We start from the raw sequence: 19,815 nt of genomic DNA on the forward strand, positions 1-19,815 counted from the left end.
CAATAACCATGCGTCTCCTGCAACTTGGTGAATTAAATGACAAAACTCACTATATGGTAGAGACTCTGGTTTAAAACTGAAAATGCTAGTAACGCATGATAATTTAAATCTGACCAAATGTACTGCTGTGCACGGAACATGTATCTTAACCTCTGACAGCAATGTAACTTCACCCAAATGCCGCTGTTCTTGAGGACTCTGTGAACTCCATGTACATGTAGTACCCCCTCACACTCAACAGTGAACAAACAGAGACAGAGAGAGAGGAATAACTCTTGAGCGTTATTAACGTCCCATGTTCAAGTTGATGGTCGATGAAAACTGGTCGTGTGTACATGTATGTACTCTGCATCACACACACACGCTTGTAATACTTGAACCATGCATAAGTTGTGAACTTGAACCATGCATAAGTTGTGAGTAAGCCGCACTGCCCCATATCAGCAAGATTACAACGTGTCTCCTGCAACTTGGTGAATTAAATGACAAAACTCATTACCAGATACAATGGTAGAGACTGTGGTATACAACTGAAAATAATTGCAACACATGGGAGTTTACATGTAAATCTGACCCATGTACTGCTGAACATGTACATGGATGTATCTTAACCCCAGCGGGATAAACACACACAGTCATGTTCACACCGTCGATCGTGGAAGTCCCATAGTCCCGCTTTTGTTTGTACACTAACTTTTTAGGAAGACTCCCACAGGTTTTGTACACGACCACAATCGCGGACGTATGCTGGGAATCGTGGACGATATTGTTCTCTTTTGCTCTCTGGTATTTTCTGTCCACAGTTTGAATAGATGAACACTCCTATACATGTTCATGCACCATCTGATAAATCTACGACTTAAAGGTCCGTAGGATCATTTGCTACCCCCCTCCCTTTTTGCGTTTGACATAAACTCAATTTTGATTGGATGTCACACAGTATTGAAAGCTCAAAGCTCCAATCAAGAGAACAGAAAGACTTTTGCTTGATTACGGCATTGTTGCTATCTGGCTGTATCTCAATACAAATTTCAACTTATCCTTATGTGGTGCAACACTTTTGCTACAATTATATACATCGTGTAGACAATCGCTCAGTATCTTGCCTATTTCTAATTTCCTCTTGGTATGGCTGAAATTATTATGTCAATATACCTATCTGTTTATATTACCATTTCCATTCACCTGATGTTCATCTGACATTGAACTAATTACAAACCTGTACCGAGTACGTAATATTTATTGCGACTCAGTGAAAGCTATCGTTGAACAAAACCCTTTTGTTCAAGATCTTGCCTATTTCCAATCTCGTCTTCGTGAGACTGAAATTACTGCGGCAATGCCAATCTATTCATATTACCTTTTCCATTCACCAGACATACATGTACATCTGTAATTCAACTAATTGCATGTGCTATTTATTGCAATTCCAAAAAAAGAGAAGCCATTGTTAAATGGTATCCTTTGTGCATGTGTTTCTATAACGGTAAAAAATTATTGCCTTTTTAATAATAGGCTGGAAATTTGGCTTCAACTGATATTTTGAGAAGGGCGTGGCATGAGCCATCCCAAATTTAAATCGTTCAGAAAGGCTGCTTCATGCACACTTATCATCCCTCTGACAGTGAGTACACACTTCAGATTGTCAGTTGAATTTTCACTGCGCAAGACGCTAACCAAGTCGTTTACTTCAAGTTACGAATTTCAATAAGTAACTACGCCTGAAGTAAGCCAGAAAGTCAACTATGATGGCTTTGGGCATAAACGCCAAGTTCTTGATTTTCATTATTTTCACTGTTGCAAAGATCGATTGCATCCAACACTGTCCTATGGGATGGCTGGGGTGGAATCAGTCCTGCTATCTGATAACACCCACACCAATGCTATGGAGAGATGTCCATCCACTGTGTGGTAGCTACGGCGCTCGCATGGCTGTCCCAAGCTCAGACGAGGAGAACCAATTCATGGCCCAGGTTGCATCCAAACTTCAGGAACGTTTGTGGATCGACTGCACTGACAAATCCGATGAGGGGACGTGGATATGCGCAGAGGATGAGGTGTCAGGGAAGGGCTACCGTAACTGGTATATCATTGATGGTCAACCGAATGACTGGCCAGATAATGGTGATGGCACCGGAGCTGATTTTGCAACGGTCTGGGAACACGGCCGGTGGGGAGATCACCCGGAATCAACCCGCTACTCCATGTGCGAAATGGAGCGTGCATGTGCTACACCCATGCAATGCCATGTCCAGAATGCTGACATGTGCAACTAGCCCTTTCATGTACATGTGCATGCACTTTGGCAGCATTTAAAGACCCACGCTCAGAAAGCAATATAACTTCACCTAAATGCCTTTGTTCTTGAGGACTCTGTGAACTCCATGTACATGTAGTACCCCCTCACACTCAACAGCGAACAAACAGAGACAGAGAGAATGGAATGACTCCTGAGTTTTATTCATGTCCTGTACTCAAGCTGATAGTCGATGAAAACTTGTCATATGTACATGTACTCTGCATCACACACAGGCCTACTTGACATACCCTATGTAGACATTCCTTTGTTTTCGCACAGTTAAGGAAAACTGGAGAAAAAAAAATTAACTCGCACTGTAAAAACTCTCTCAACCCAAATATGTTATCCTGATTTCCTTGAGTGTTCCTCTTCATTTTGCGACGGATGACCCTAACCCAAAAATGCCTCTAAAGCCGTTTTCCAGAGAGGGGGAAACCTTATGTGGACCTGGCTTAGTCCACATAACGTTCACACAACCTGCGTTATGCGCACCTGTTTTGTTGTCAGGTCCACATAAAGATGGTAAGGTACATGCTTGTATGCTTGAACCATGCACAAACTGGCCCTTGTGAGTAAACCGCAGTACTGCCCCATATCAGCATGATAACAATATGTCTCCTGCAGCAAAGTGTCCTAACGATCTTTTTTTTAAACGAAACGCTTTTAGGTTGCTGAAAGCAAGTTTCTTTGTTGACATTGCGTTAGCCAATAAGAAAACAGGCTTCATCTCACTGTAAAATCCAACTTTATATCCTAACATGTATGTGGCGAAACACACTTTTCATAAAATTATACACATCGTGTAAAGAAAATTTCCAATGTCCTCTTTTTCAGTCAGGATTACTGAGGCAATGCCAATCTATTCATATTATCATTTCCATTCACCTGACTTTCATCTGTCATTGAACTAATTACATATACGTGATATTTATTGCAATTTGGTAAAAGCTATCATTGAACAGTATCCTTTTAAGGTCTTGCCTGTTTCCAAAGTCCTCTTCTTCAGGCTGGAATTATTGGGGCGATGCCAATCTAATATGTTATCATTTCCATTAACCTGATATTCATCTGTCATTGAACTAATGACATGTACGTGGTATTTATTGCAATTTGGTAAAAGCTAAGGTTGAACAGTATCCTTTTGCTCAAAATCTTGCTTATTTCCAATTTCATCTTCATATTAAAGGCTGGAATTATTGTGGCGATGTCAATCTAATATGTTATCATTGCCATTCACCTGACATTCATCTGTCATTGAACTAATGACATGTACGTGGTATTTATTGCATTTGCAAAAGGTTTTGGTCGATGAACAATATCCTTTGTGCATGTGTTTCAATCACTGTCAAAAATATGAATGATTTGGACATCAGGCCGGAAATTGGGTGTCAACTGATATTTTGAGAAGGGCGTGGTATAAGCCATCCCAGTTTTAATCATTAAGAAAGGTTGCTACTGTACACGTACCGGTATTAACATCCCGCGAACAGTGGTTGAGAGTACACACTTCATACTGTCGGCAAAATTTTTCACTGTACAAGATGCTCACCAAGCTGTAAACTCCTTCACAAATTCCAACAGGAAATTACACTTGAGGCATACCTGAAAGTATACCAAGTATGAAGGCTTTTGGCATAAAAGCAAAGTGCTTGACTTTCATTATTTTCACTATTGCCAAGATCGATTGCATCCAACACTGCCCTATGGGATGGCTGGGGTGGAATCAGTCCTGCTATCTGATAACACCCACACCAATGCTATGGAGAGATGTCCATCTACTGTGTGGTAGCTACGGCGCTCGCATGGCGGTCCCAAGCTCAGACGAGGAGAACCAATTCATGGCCCAGGTTGCATCCAAACTTTACAGGCGTTTGTGGATCGACTGCACCGACAAAGCCGATGAGGGGACGTGGATATGCGCAGAGGATGAGGCGGCAGGGAAGGGCTACCGTAACTGGTCTGCCAACCAGCCGAATGACTATCCACGTAATGGTGATGGCACCGGAGCTGATTTTGCAGTGATTGGGTTAGTCAGTTTGTGGACAGATCACCCGGAATCAACTCGTTACTCGATGTGCGAAATGGAGCGTGCATGTGCTACACCCATGCAATGCCATGTCCAGAATGCTGACATCTGCAACTAGCCTTTTCATGTACATGTGCATGCGCTTTGGCAGCATTTAAAGACCCACACTCTGACAGCAACGTAACTTCACCCAAATGCCGTTGTTCCTGAGGACTCTGTGAACTACGTGTAGCACCCCTCACACTCAACAGTGAACAAACAGAGACAGAGAGAGAGGAATAACTCTTGAGCGTTATTAACGTCCCATGTTCAAGTTGATGGTCGATGAAAACTGGTCGTGTGTGTATGTACTCTGCATCACACACACACACTTGTAATACTTGAACCATGCAAAAACTGGCCCTTTGTGAGTAAACTGCACTGCCCCATATCAGCATGATTACAAAGTGTCTCCTGCAACTTGGTGAATTAAATGACAAAACTCATTACCAGATACAATGGTAGAGACTGTGGTATACAACTGAAAATAATAGCAACACAAATCTGACCCATGTACTGCTGAACATGTACATTGATGTATCTTAACTCTGGCAGGATAAACACACACGGTCGTGTTCACACCGTCGATCGTGGACCTCCCATTGTCCCGCTTTTGTTAGTACTCTAACTTTTTAGGAAGACTCCCATATGTTTTGCACACGACCCCAATCACGGACGTGTGCTGGGAATCGTGGACGATATTGTTCTCTTTTGCTCTCTGGTATTTTCCGTCCACGGTTTGAATAGATGAACACGTACGCCCATACATGTTCATACACCATCTGATAGGTCTACGACTTAAAGGTCCGTAGGAGCATTTGCTACCCCCCTCCCTTTTTGCGTTTGATATAAACTCAATTTTGATTGGATGTCACACAGTATTGAAAGCTCAAAGCTCCAATCAAGAGAACAGAAAGACTTTTGCTTGATTACGGCATTGTTGCTATCTGGCTGTATCTCAATACAAATTTCAACTTATCCTTATGTGGTGCAACACTTTTGCTACAATTATATACATCGTGCAGACAATCGCTCAGTATCTTGCCTATTTCTAATTTCCTCTTGGTATGGCTGAAATTATTGTGTCAATATGCCTGTTTATACATGTATTACCATTTCCATTCACCTGATGTTCATCTGACATTGAACTAATTACAAACCTGTACCGGGTACGTAATATTTATTGCGACTCAGAGAAAGCTATCGTTGAACAAAACCCTTTTGTTCAAGATCTTGCCTATTTCCAAACTCGTCTTCGTGAGACTGAAATTACTGCGGCAATGCCAATCTATTCATATTACCTTTTCCACTCACCAGACATACACGTACAAAAAAAAAGCCATTGTTAAATGGTATCCTTTGTGCATGTGTTTCTATAACGGTAAAAAAATATTGCCTTTTTAATAATAGGCTGGAAATTTGGTTTCAACTGATATTTTGAGAAGGGCGTGGAATAATAGCCATCCCGATTTAAATCGTTCAGAAAGGTTGCTTCATGCACACTTATCATCCCTCCCACAGTGAGTACACACTTCAGATTGTAAGTTGAATTTTCACTGCGCAAGACGCTAACCAAGTCGTTTACTTCAAGTTACAAATTTCAATAAGAAACTACCGGTACGCCTGAAGCAAGCCAGAAAGTCAACTATGATGGCTTTGGGCATAAACGCCAAGTTCTTGATTTTCATTATTTTTACTGTTGCAAAGATCGATTGCATCCAACACTGTCCTATGGGATGGCTGGGGTGGAATCAGTCCTGCTATCTGATAACACCCACACCAATGCTATGGAGAGATGTCCATCCACTGTGTGGTAGCTACAGCGCTCGCATGGCTGTCCCAAGCTCAGACGAGGAGAACCAATTCATGGCCCAGGTTGCATCCAAACTTTACAGGAGTTTGTGGATCGACTGCACCGACAAATCCGATGAGGGGACGTGGATATGCGCAGAGGATGAAGTGGCAGGGAAGGGCTACCGTAACTGGAATATCATTAATGACCAACCGAATGACTGGCCAGATAATGGTGACGGCACCGGAGCTGATTTTGCAACGATGTGGGTAAACGGCCTGTGGGCAGATTACCCAGAATCGACATACATGTACCACTCCATGTGCGAAATGGAGCGTGCATGTGCTACACCCATGCAATGCCGTGTCGAGAATGCTGACATGTGCAACTAGCCCTTCATAAACATGTGCATGCACTTTGGCAGCATTTAAAGACCCACGCTCAGAAAGCAATGTAACTTCACCCAAATGCCGTTGTTCCTGAGGACTCTGTGAACTACATGTAGCACCCCTCACACTCAACATTGAACAAAAAGAGATGTAGGACACCTGAGCGCTATGGATGTCCGTGCTCAAGCTGATGGTTGGATTCATTCCGACGATAACTGGTCGTGTGTACATGCACTCTGCATCACACAATACTTTAAATGCATGAACCGTTTACTGTCCAAACTGGCTCTTGTGAGTAAACCACGCCGCTCCATATCAACACAACAACAATGCGTCTCCTGCAACTTGGTGAATTAAATGACAAAACTCATTGTATGGTAGAGACTCTGGTTTAAAACTGAAAATGCTAGCAACGCATGGTAGTTTAAAACTGACCAAATGTACTGCTGTACACGGAACATGTATCTTAACCTCGGCAGGATATACACGTTCAAGCATCATCTGATATCGTACAACTAAAAGGTATGTAGGATCGTAATCCTTTTTTTCCCCTCTATTTTTGTTTGAAGCAACAAAATTGCCCAAATTCTTTAAGTACCTGGATCCAAAACAAAGAAGCTGTTGAAAGAACCTGTTACATCAGTAGGTTCTTTTCTGGGAATTTGCAAATAATCCTACATGGTTTTACCTTTCATCATGTTCATTCCCAAGAGGACACTCTCTTTAAAGAAAACAGGATTAAGAGGTTGGACAAAAATTCCTTTTATTGAACCGCTCCATACCAGAGACAAGTAAGACAAAAGTGATGTCTGATGATTCACGTCATACAGTGTATACACATTTCTTAAACGTTAATTTTGTAAGTTTTACTATTGTAAGTCAGATTGTAGCTGATCTACACGTGGCTAATTGTACAGCGTATGCTGAATTATATGCATGAACAATGGCATGTACATTTCTTGCAGTGTAAGCTAGCACTGTCAGCCAAAAATATTGTTTTCTTTTAAACAGAAGTTGATACATGTAGTTTCATGGTGCAAGTTTTGATTGTCTACATTGCGCAAATAGAAATACGCGACCCTAAAACTGAATAACTGAGTTTGGTTTGGTTTGATTTGGCAGTGCTATACAGTCATGTTCCGCTATTTTGGTTAGGTTCGGTGATTCAGCTGCAGCACAAAGCCACACCACCGCATGTGTCTCCTGCAACTTGTTGAATTAAATGACCAAACCAAAATCTGACAACCGCTGTACACATCTAAAAACCTAGGTGTATTTCTCATGTCATTTGATACAGAAGGAATTCTACATTTCATTTCGAACAGCAAATTCTGTTACTTACTGAGACAGTTTTAAGGATGTGAAGTTTTATAGTTTTACATATTGATGTTTCAGTTGTTGCTTTACATTACGTTCGGTGTGTAGTTTGAAACAGTGGAGTGATAATTTGTGTGTCTAGAGTGGGACAAAATGTACCTGTCTGTTGACAGATACTTGTACTGAGCAAGCAATAGTAAGGCCAAAAAAAAAAAAAATCGGTCTCTGGTCAGACCGAATCTCTGGAATTGATGTGGCGACGTGTTTTTTTTTTTTTTCAAGCTTGAATTGTACAGACAAGGTGGGTACTATTTTGCTTTTTTGTGTCCTCATTATACATTGGTGTCCTCCATAATATGCCTTGGTGCCCTTTATCATTTGCCTTGGTGTAATTTCCCCATTCCTTGGTGCTCCTTGGTACAAAAATTTGAGGAGGTGCGGCAATAGAGGGCGCTGTTGTAGATTCCTTGTTAATTTGAAGAAAAAAAAAGGTTGACGCGCATGATTAAAATCGACGCGCGCGCTGACCAGAGACCGAGGTTTTTTTTTTTTTTTGGCCTAAGATGCATTTTTTCTTTCCAACTTTGTCTTTTTGTACATATGCTTCAGCTGTAGTTTGAATTTTCCAACACGTCTGATAAGAGTGTAATACATGTACGTAGAGGTGAAGATAAAAATGACATTCAAAATGTACATTAGACACTGCATGTAACTGTTCAATTTGTATCATTAAAAGTAATTAAACAGTAGATGTTGGAGGGTGAATTGCTCAAAAAACGAAAACGACTGTTTTTTATCAACAATGCGATACTGCATTATTATATTGCTTCATGGAAAGAAATGCTATCATAAAAATACATACATGTAGAAAGTGTATCTCTAAAAGACAATGAATTGTAGGTACAGAAAAACATGAGTACTTTATTCTGATTGTATTTATTGATAATTTACTGTATAGTGGTTTTATTCAAGGCATATACCGGTAGGATCATTTGCTTTTCATGCATTTTGTTTGTTTTCAATAATAACACCACTCAAAAACCAAAGAGGAATGTTCAAAACCTAACCTGTTGAAGTTTCAGCTCAGTGGTTATTACAATTTTTCCAGAAAACAGTAAAAAAACCTAGATGCACAAACTTTTGATCGTGAAACACGATTTCTTCAATATACATTGTAACTCTTTATTCTGAAAATCATGCAATTGACTGATTGATGGAAATCACCTGTGATTTCTTCTAAATGACAGAAAGCCAGATGGAATAATTTCACGAGGTGTTTACGACCAGTACGATCTTTCATACAAAAAGCTATTTGATAATATTTCGGTAGGTCACTTTTGGGATAAATGCAAATGATCCTATTGTTATTAGTTGGAAATTGTTCAGCTGAAAAGGGTATGGAGGTTTTCTTAAACAGAAAGCACTCTAGAAATGCTTTTTATTATTATTATTTCAATCTTTCTATCTTTTTTTTAGATACCGGTATTTTAAACTGATCGGTGTAGAGAAAGTTTTAAAACTTTGTTAATGAGTAACTAGATTAATTTTTGAAGTACAAATTGAATAAATTGGGTGTTTGTATACATGTAATTCACTAAAATGTAAAGTAATTCATACCTGTGTTAAAAAGGGGAAAATGTCATTTTAGTTGTTGTACATGTAATGTAACATATTAGGTTCAGGTATATGCTGTATTAAAGGGAATGTACATCATTGGCTTTTGCTGTAATTTTCAGAAATGAACTATTTGGGGGGTTAGTATAATAGATCAAATATTGTTGCACTGGCATGTTGGACGTTTTGTGTTCGAAAATGCTGGAAAAACCAAGAAAAACAAAAATATTCAAGTAGTCTGGTTCCCTGACTCCACTAAAGATGAAATGGATCAAAAATACCGGAAAATTGTATGGTAAGGGAACCAGTCTAGCTGGCCTGCACCCGTTCATGAACATGGAACCAATACATGTAGCTAGCAAAACAAAATTTAGACTTAAAAAAATGGTAAATTTGGAGCAGTAATTGAAAAGTAGTTAGGTTTTTCCAACAGTGGTCGGCCGACCAGCGTTGGCAGCGTTGGAAATGTATACAAATACACCATTTTCTTGAAAATGGCTTCACACCAGGTGCCATAATTTTACAGGATGCTTTAGCATGTCATTTACCAACATCCTAGTAAGGTATTTCGTAACAACTTGGTAGTTTTATTTTTCGATGTTTGCAAATGTTGTATTTTCCCTTTAAAACAAATGACCTATTAATTTCACCCTGTATCTTTGTATGTTTAAAGGTAATATACACCATTTGCTTTTGCTGTAATTTTCAAAAGTTGATGTATTTGGGCGTCAATGTATTTTAGAGCAAATATTGTTAAAGTTTTGTGCTCATAGATGCTGGAGAAAATAAGAAACAAATGCTGTTTTTGCAGTCTGGTTCCCTGACCCTACTTCAAAAGAAATAGAGCAATTTGTAGACATTGGGGGATTGTCAGGTCAGGGAACCAGTCTAGCTGGCTAGATTTTGTAAATTGGGGCAGTATTTGAAAAGTCAGTTTTTTTTGTAAAATAAATTAATATGAACTGAAACATGGCACCTGGTGTGCTGTCATTTTCAAGAAAAGTGGAATTTTTGTATCTATTTTCAACAGTGGTCGGCCGACCACTGTTGGAAATTGATACAATAATTCCACTTTTCCTGAAAATGACAGCACACTAGGTGCCATGATTTCACAGGATGCTTGAGACTATTGTTCACTTACAGTCAATTTAAATACTGGTATTTCATAATAATTTGGTAGTTTTGTTTTTTGATGTTTTCAAACATTGTACAAATTTCACAAATTTCATTGACATTTTTTTAAAAGCTTGCAGGTTGGTCAAAGTATAATACATGTACTTTTCAAAAAAGTGTTTTCCCATGATACAATAAAAGAACAGCAAGATGTGTGCAACCAACAGCAACTTTTCTGTATAGGGCTCTCTTACTGACCCACGCGACCAGCCAACCGGGTACCGGGAAGTCAGCGTCGACACTGTAGTTGGCAAAGATCGTATAGCGCTGCGCGCAGTAGGTAGCAGGCAAGCCTTCAAAGCTGTGATGAATGGCAAAAACTGAGAGGAAAACGCGGAGCCAACACCCAGTGCTGGGTTGGCACGATTATGACAACCTTAGGCCAAGTAAAAACAAAGATGTTTAGCATCCTGCCTTTTTGAAAAAAAAGGAAGGAGGAGGCCCTTTCTTTTTTTTTCCCCTCCAAAATGGCCGTCCGACCGGGCTATTTTTTAAGATGGCCGCCAGCTTTTTTTAAATGACTGCCAATTAGACTCAGGAAATGACATACCGGTATCAGCTTTATATGGGCTAGATGCAACAGCAAAAGAGGCCAAAATGATGTCACTGTTTAAAATTTAGCATTTTTTTCTCTTTTTCTTTTCTTCAAAAAAACAAACAAACAAGGAGGCGGCCTCCAAAACTTGACTACGCGCGAGCAATTTCTAATAGGGATGCACGTGATTTGTTTTCGTTTTGCTGAAAGAACACTTACCTTTTTTGTGATCTTTTCTGTGTATAACAAAACCAAAACAAACCAAACACCTGAAGAAAAAGAGTAAAAACAAATGAAAGTACTCACTTTGTATCGGCATGTCGTCGTAGATGCGCCTTGAGGAACCACAGGTACTTCTGCTGAGGCAGGAACAAGACACAGCACATGGCCAGCAACTGCCAGGCTTGCAGGACCAGGTAGGCGTCGTGGGGATTGACCTGCTGGGGGTTAGAGGTCAGGTCAATCATAGACGAAGGTCGCGACCCCTGGGCATCGCACCCAAACCAGGAGGAGAAGTTGCCACAGAGGAGGGACTGTGCGTGAGTGTGGCCCAGACAGAGAGGGGAGGGCAGGGGGATGTTTTGCCGCGATGATAGCCGTGATGGAATGGTGGTGGTGGGATGGGTAACAAAATAAAAACAAATGAGGGGTGGGGATGACAACAACAAAAATAAATAAATAAGCAAACGAAATACACAAAGAAAACAATAAGCATGGAAGTGAAACTTAAAGGAAATATACAACATTTGCTTTTGCTGTTAATTTCAGAAATGGATGGATTTCGGGGTAAGTATTTTATAGCAAATATTGTTACACTGACTTGTTTGAGGTGTTGTGTTCGAAGATGCTAGTGTTTGAAAAAAAAACCCTGTTTTTTCCAACGCTGGTCGGCTGACCAGCGTTAGACATTGATAAAAAAATACCACTTTTCTTGAAAATGACAGCGCACCAGGTGCCATGATTTTATAGGATGCTTTAGACTATCATTCACTAACAATCCAGTATTGGTATTTAGTGATAATTAGGTACTTTTGTTGTTTGATGTTTGCAAATGTTGTATATTCCCTTTAATTACGAGCGTCACATAAAAATTGCTTTAAACTGATCAAGCTAAATTCAATTCAACAACGCAAAGCAATGTTTTGGTTTTGTGAACACCTATTTTTCTTAATTCAAGTTGTTTTTGTTCATTCTTAGTTTTATTGCTGTGTTTGAAATAATCTTCACAGAACATTTGACGCTGTATGTAATGCCTTAAATCCATGAAATACTGGTATCATAAATATCAAATCGGTTTGGGTCACTCGGCAATTCAAAACAAATATGGAGTAATTATATCACGTCGAGTTACTTTTTCACAGAAGCATTCTGATGTTAACAACTTTTCATGCTGATTTCAAACATTTCAATCATTCTATTTTTTTTTCAATGTATCTACAGCGCAAATATTGCAAACTGGAGTTAGTCAAAGCCTTGGAATTTCATTTTTTTTCACCAAATTAAAATAAATTAGTGTGATCTGCGGGCATATTTCAATTTCTGTGAATATCAAACTAGTAGAAAACTAAGTCTATCATGTCAACTTTTGGTGCACTAATTTTAAAAAGACGCATTTAAGAATGGACAAGCACAACAGAAAGCGACCAAAAATAAAGAACAATGAAAGAGCATCTCGAACTTAAATAATAAATAGCAAACAAAAAACTCAAACAAAAATGAAAGCAATAACAACTCATGCAGGGCAAGGAAGTTAGGTTCAAGGGTCATCAAGGGTCATCAGGGGTCATGCAGGCTCATGTGAATATTTAATAGGGGCGGAAAGCTATTTTAGGAATTATTTTGTTGGCAGAGGGACTTTTTTTGTTGTTTTCTGAAATTTGTCACATGACTTACTGAAAGTAGGGGTGTGCATTGACAGGTACATGTAGTAGGGGAATCGGATACCCGATTAAAAAAAAAATGGGTTCTCGGGTACTGGTTAAAAGACCCAACCCCAAATTCAAATCTCGGAAGTTGCTGCTCAGATTGTTCAAAGGTCTGCATGATAATACTGCTACGTCGGTGCATCAATACAGCAAGATACAAGTGTGAACAGTGAGCTTTACATGAATAGCTTTACGGTGTAAATTGAAACTTTCGCAAATGTCACAAACGTGAAATTTGTTTTGTTTTCCCATGCAGCCTGAGTAAGATTTGAGGCTTTGCATGGTGGAGATACTAAATAATGAAAGGTTTGCGGAAACACCATGTGCGAATAATTTCTCAACTAAGAGAATGGTTCTAAAAAGAACCAGAGGTATAAACTCAACGTTCCGGTCAGTATGCTCTGACTGTCTTCAGGAGAGTACCTAAACTTGCCTTTTGCTACTTAAGTATTCACTTTCTTAGAGTTTAGGCACTCTCCTGAAGACGGTCAGAGCATACATGTACTGACCGGAACGTCGAGTTTATACCTCTGGTTCTTTTCAGAACCATTCTCTTAGTTGAGAAATTATTCGCACATGGTGTTTCCGCTAACCTTACATTATCCATGTAGCCTGGTTTTCATTTTGAAAATTCCCAACAAATGATATTCACAACCTTCCTTTCTAATTGTCTGAGACGTTACTAAGCAATTTGTAAAGTTGGTTACGGGTTCCCGATCCAATAATCTGGAAACGGTTCCTGGCATCAACCATCGGGTACTCGGTCCCGATGCACAGCCCTACAAGTCATGGGGTAGGGGGTGAAAGCTAAATGTAGCATGAGCTGGTTATTGACAAAGGCATTCTTATGAATTCTCATACATATTTTCTAAAATTGATTAAGCACTCAGATGACTTTAAAAACAAATGGGATCAAAATACAGGGTGAGTCAAAAAGAAGTTGACCGGGATTGGTGATGTTTTTCAAAACAAACAAATGACACTCAAAAGTTCAGTAAAGCATATATTTAACAAGCACTCTCTCCTGCTAATTAGAAAAAAAAAATGAAACAAATTGATCATTCCTAAGAGGAGTTATGTCTATTTTAATAAAGGTACTCATTTTGCAAGCTGTCCACGGAATACTTGAACAAACAAATGTAAAGTAAGCATTTTAGCTGTGTACAATAACATTTCATGGACAGCTACAAACATGAGTGCTTTCAGTAAAAACATAACTTCTCTTAGGAATGATCAATTTGTTTCATTCTTTTTTCAGATAAGCAAAAAAGAATGCTTGTTTAATATGTGCTTCACTGGGGTTTTGAGTGTCAGTTGTTTGTTTTGAAAAACATCACCAATCCTGGTCAACTTCTTTTTGACTCATTCTGTATGTGGTTGCTTTAGTAACCTAAATCACAATCAACGCAGTAGATGTAGCAACCAACTGCTGCAACTGCAATAGCAACTGGTGGGACTGATTGAAGGGCATGAATCTCACATTTTAGGACAGTCTTTTCAACGCACCATATCAATATCAGAAGTACACATAAAATGTTGATTCTTTTCAGTATTCCCTGACAAAAATGCAAAGCATTTCAAATGATCAGTCCCACTGAAACCTTAATAAGTCAGACCTTAAGTCCCTTATTGCATTGTCCTGTGACACACTACTAGCAAACAAGCTCCGAACTGAGGAGTGAGAAGCCATCTTGGTTACTATGGTTACCTAAGCCATCTTGGTTACTATGGTTACCTGTATACTCCCTGAGGTGGATCCCGGCGGACATCTTGTCGTCTGCTTGATCAGCTGGCAGTACATCTCGTTCTGGAGCTCCGGGTGGGACAGGCAGGTCTGCAGTGCATTCTGGGCCAGGCTGATGTGGTAATCGATGGCCAACGTGTCCATCTGGACTGTGACGAAGAGGTTGCATGACTGTAGAAGAGTCAAGAACAAAAAGAACCAAAAAACCATTAGAAAGACACCAATTTGAAGTTGGGCATTTGGATACGAAAAATAACTACAATGAACACTGCTACACCAAACATTTGAATATAGGCCTATATGGTGACCACAATTTGATGCCGTCATTGAGGTGGTGAAATCCTATTAAAGGGGCACATCGTCCTGAAATTGCCAATTTTTTTTTGTAGTTTAAGATTGTTTACTGATCTTATTTCAAACGTCTGATTGAAAGGAAACTACGGTAACCTAGTGTCACACTGTTCCTGAGAAAAGATGAGAAAAAAAAACCCCTGGTTGTTTACTTCTGAGCCGGCGGACATTTTGCGGCAAACGCATATATGAACATACATGTATGTGACCTGTTCTGTCAAAGGCAGACGCTTCTGGGCAGAGGTCAAAATATAGATGCTGTGGGGGTGATTTTTTTCAGTATTCTAATTTGTGCATATTTGTAATCCTGAACATGTCTAAAATATACTATAAAAGTTTGAAACTGTAATTTGAACTCTAAATATAGTATTTTTGATGATTTGTTAAGGTATATCAGTTAAAGAAATGTCTGCTTCGTGACGTTTGTGGCCATTTTCTTCGTTTTCTACTTTTCGACACAATAAACTTCAAAATAGCATAACTTTGCCCAGGAATGACCGGTTTCAAAAATTTAACTACCTTTTAAAAGGAAAATTTACTTATTTTAACAATATGCAAAAACCTCTTTTTTGATCTTTTGCCCAGAAAAGTCTGATTTTGACAGAACAGGTCACATATTTTCATCCGTAAATATTAGTCTCCTCCTAAGATGTTGACCCCGGCTTCCGTCAGAAGATTCAATATAAAGTACATGTCATGTGTGTGTGTACACCCATACTTGTTCCGTAGTTGTGGGGACTACACACAAGTTATCCTATAGAACTATGGGGACCGAAGACGCTGTGGGGTCAGCAGAAAGTCCCCATAACTCGGTCCTAATTTGCCTAACAATAATAAAATTCCCCATAACGCGATGACGGACCGCCCATAATAGCGTACAAGTACACACAGCAACAATACACACGTTGTTTCCAACACGTCCGCAGCATGCGATTCAGTAGCGGAACATGTGCGACAGGATTCACAACTAGTACTTTAAAATGCTTTCCAAGATGCAGTATCCCTTGAAATGCACCCCCTTCCAAAAAAAAAAACACCCCCAAATAAGCAGTGCCATGAAATTGACTAAACGAAAAAAACTAACCTTGCCGAGTTTGACAGCTTCTTTCTTGAGCGGCTCTGAGGGCAGCGTCGTTAGTGGCTTCTCAATGCTCTCCTTGCTGTAGCACAGCATGGGATGCTTCCAGCATGGACTCTGGGGGTTACCGTCCGCGACCATCAACCGGGAGATCAGCTTCTCAAACTCGGTGCCTGCGTCTGAGTTGCCTCCCCCTGATGCCACCAGTAGATGGTACAACCAGTTATCCTGCCAAGAAAGAACAGAAGGAACTTACAAATAATGTCATAAATATTTTTTAAAATGCAGGACGATGTAGGGTGGGGTGGCATCATTTTAATTTTTTTTTAACAAAATGTTTTAGTTTCTGCATGATGGTTGGGTGGGGTAACTGGAAACACAGGTATTTTTTTTCTTGGCCTTAAAAGCACATATGATCATTTGCATTTATCCCAAAAGTAGCCTACCGAATTATTACCAAAAATCCTACTTGGATTAAAGATCGCACTGGTACTAAACACCCCGTGAAATTATTCCGTCTGGCTTGCTGTCATTTAGAAGAAATCAAGAAATGTAGGTGATTTCCAACGATCAGTCGATCGATAGAATTTTTGGAAATAAAAGTGCTATTGACGAAATTGTATTCGTGATCAAAAGGCTGTGAATGGTTTTTCACTGTTTTCTCAAAATAGTACTATCCACCGAGCTGAAACTTCAACAGGTTAGGTTTTGAACTTTCTTCTTTGGTTTTTGGGTGGTGTTATTATTGGAAACAAAGAAAATGCATGAAAAGCAAATGATCCGATATGCCTTTGAGCAAAATCATCCCTTAAGAGATGACATACCTTTTCTTCTTTACTGTTAAAGACAAGATACGTTGGGCTTCGGTTGGTCTGATCAGGCTTCTTGGCTGGAGTCAGGCACAGGGAATATTTGCACTCTGTCTTGCCGTCGCCTTCGTCATCTGAGTCCTGTGACTGGTCCACCTCCTCGACTGACGCCTCACCCATGTCAATAGTGCCAATGGGAACCTAGGGAGAACCAAAAACCAAGTTGAAAGAATTGACTGTGATCTGCTTGTAATGATATGGAAAACAGTTTAGGGTTCGGGGTATGTGGTAAAAACCATGAATTTTGGTTTTCGCACTGAATACTGAGTTTAATGACCTGAAATCTGCAGGGGTTTCATTTCTGGCCTCTAGGCACCTTGTTTGAACTTTTGAGCAAATTTGGTCAAGTTGGATTTTTCTGGTCAAAAAATGGACTATTTTGATGATGCCGGATATAGAAGACTTTTTAGTTTTGGTGGCATTTGGTAAAAACCATAAATTTGGCTTTCTTTAATACAGGATACTGAGTGTGTATGACCTGAAATGTTAAGGGGATTCATTTCAAAGTTGTATTTTTGGTAAAGTTAAGTAAACTAAAGTTGGATTTCTGGGCCCAAATGGCCTTTTTTGATGATGCTGGATATGGAACACGTTTCAGTTATTGGGGGTATCTGGTAAAAACAATAAATGTTAAATTCTACTTTAAAAAAAATCACTTAGCAAGACATAAGGGCAATTGCATCGTTATGGAACTCAATTACATTCAAAGCCTACTGACCAATTTGAAACAACAAAATGAAATACTTGCAGTTAAAGCAAATTGCATATACAGTGAAACGCCGAGCACGATGGGGTCCACAGAAAGTGTTCGCTATAGTGGTTGTTTGCTATAGTGATTGTGCATTATAATAGAATTCACTATTTCGGGAGCCCGAGGGGAAGTTCGTTATAACCAAATGTTCATTATAGTGGTGTTTGTTATAGTGTGTTTCACTGTATTCAGTACAATTCTAGCTTACATGTAGGCCTTAACCCATTAGTACCTGTACTACATTGTATTACATTGTGTTTATTTACTGAAGAATCAATATAACTATAGAGTGCTCGGGAGGTTTCGGGTGCTACAGTGAGTAACAGGCAGGATGGTTGGGGGCGCTACAGTGACTAAAGAGATAATCTTAACATGACATGGTTAATGTAGCGTTAGCTGTTAATTAACAAGATATAAGCACACTAAGCAACCATTATTGACGTTACCTATTCTGACATATACTTTGACTTTCAGAACGCATTGAGAAAAGTCTGTGAAGTTTCTTGAAAGAATTGAATGATATGTTGTAGTAGATGCAGCTTCACTCTACAAAAACACATTTTACAAAACACAAATGACATTTTACAAAAAGCTACTTTGATGTTATCAGTGCTGCAACTGATCCTCAAAGTTCGGTTCAGTTCGGTTGCGGTTCGAATGTTTTTTTCTCCGAACATCGGTTTGGTTCGAGTTCGGAAGTGCATACATATTGTGTACATGTCCATGGTACAATGTATAGGCCTGCAATGAAAAGCATATTTAAATATAGGCCATTCGCCGGTTTAAACAAATGTGTGTACCGCGCACGTCTGACAGAAATAGTCATCGCAATTTCCACATGCTATACAACACAAGTTCAAGGAGGAATCTCATTTTGGTTGTTTAAACAGAATACTGTAATAACTTATGTTTTATTTTTTTAGCCATGTCCACTGTCCCGTGGAGTTGCCCAGAGAACTTTCTGGGGAAACCACAAGTCCCAAACAATCGAGAGTAACAATGACAGGTGTACTTCTAATGGGGAAAAAAAAATCTAATTTTGCCTGTCTCTCATTCTAGCACACACAGCTGTAATAGGATGACAGTTTCATTGCTCAGGCTCATCAAATACGATGGGTGTACATTTCACTTTAATGAGACACTTCCCGCATTATGTGGGCCCAATTTTACGGACTGCCTAGTCAGAACATCTAGCTCAGCTGAGCCATGTGCTAACCAAACTTAGAAGGGAGCCAGTCAAAAGCAATATGCACCACAATGGCGATTCAGCCGGTAACCTCTTTTTTTTTTATCCAAGCATGCATTTTCTGTGCTCAGCAGGATTCTGTGCATTGCGTCTTCATGAATTTGGTCTTTGCGGTTCAAGTCAAGTTAATAACAACTTACAGTAAGTACTTAACATCCATTTTGGGTTAATTTTATTGCAAAGTGCTCTTCTTTAAACATTTATTATTTTCCATGCTTTTCCAGACAACTGAGGGCGCTGTTGTTGTGATGTCATTTCAGGAAAACTGTTCAGTTTACGAATTTTCTGTTCAAATTGTGAACCCAAAACTTTGCTCACCGAAAATATTCGTGAGAAAAATTTGCTCATTGGTTTAATACTGCTGCTTACTGACACAACAACGAATCACCAAAGAAAAGACAATTTACGACAGCAAAATATCCAAAAATTCTGACAACTTTTGCTGCTGAAATACTTGAGGTAACAATTGAGGTTTCTGCCTGAAATGACATCACACTTTTGGTCATGGATATGAAAATTCACATTAGCACCAAAACCAAAAAGGCACCAAAATACCCTTGAAAACGAAAATTGAAAATAAGGTTAAATGGGACACAAAGGTTCATTTTGAGAATTGCATTAAGAAAATTACATTCCACGGGCCCCTTTAAAGTTATAGTCCATCATT

General features: G+C 39.4%; 1 protein-coding gene across 3 annotated transcripts in view; it reads right to left on the reverse strand.

Annotated features, from left to right (window-relative positions):
* LOC119740910 (pleckstrin homology domain-containing family H member 1-like) overlaps positions 1 to 19,815 on the reverse strand; it is an 86,884-nt gene that overhangs the window by 13,397 nt on the left and 53,672 nt on the right. The window contains exons 15-18 of one of the 3 annotated variants that reach the window (XM_038216389.1): positions 17,107 to 17,292; positions 16,289 to 16,510; positions 14,845 to 15,024; positions 11,491 to 11,621 (exon numbers count right to left, since the gene is read on the reverse strand). In XM_038216389.1, the coding sequence (XP_038072317.1) occupies positions 11,491 to 11,621; positions 14,845 to 15,024; positions 16,289 to 16,510; positions 17,107 to 17,292 (719 nt within the window). Of the gene's footprint in view, positions 1 to 11,490; positions 11,718 to 14,844; positions 15,025 to 16,288; positions 16,511 to 17,106; positions 17,293 to 19,815 lie in introns of all 3 variants that reach the window. The other 2 variants (XM_038216388.1, XM_038216387.1) reach the window with 2 other exon arrangements.

Source organism: Patiria miniata, unplaced genomic scaffold, assembly GCF_015706575.1.
Source record: "Patiria miniata isolate m_02_andy unplaced genomic scaffold, ASM1570657v1 HiC_scaffold_5, whole genome shotgun sequence".
Lineage (NCBI taxonomy): Eukaryota > Metazoa > Echinodermata > Asteroidea > Valvatida > Asterinidae > Patiria > Patiria miniata.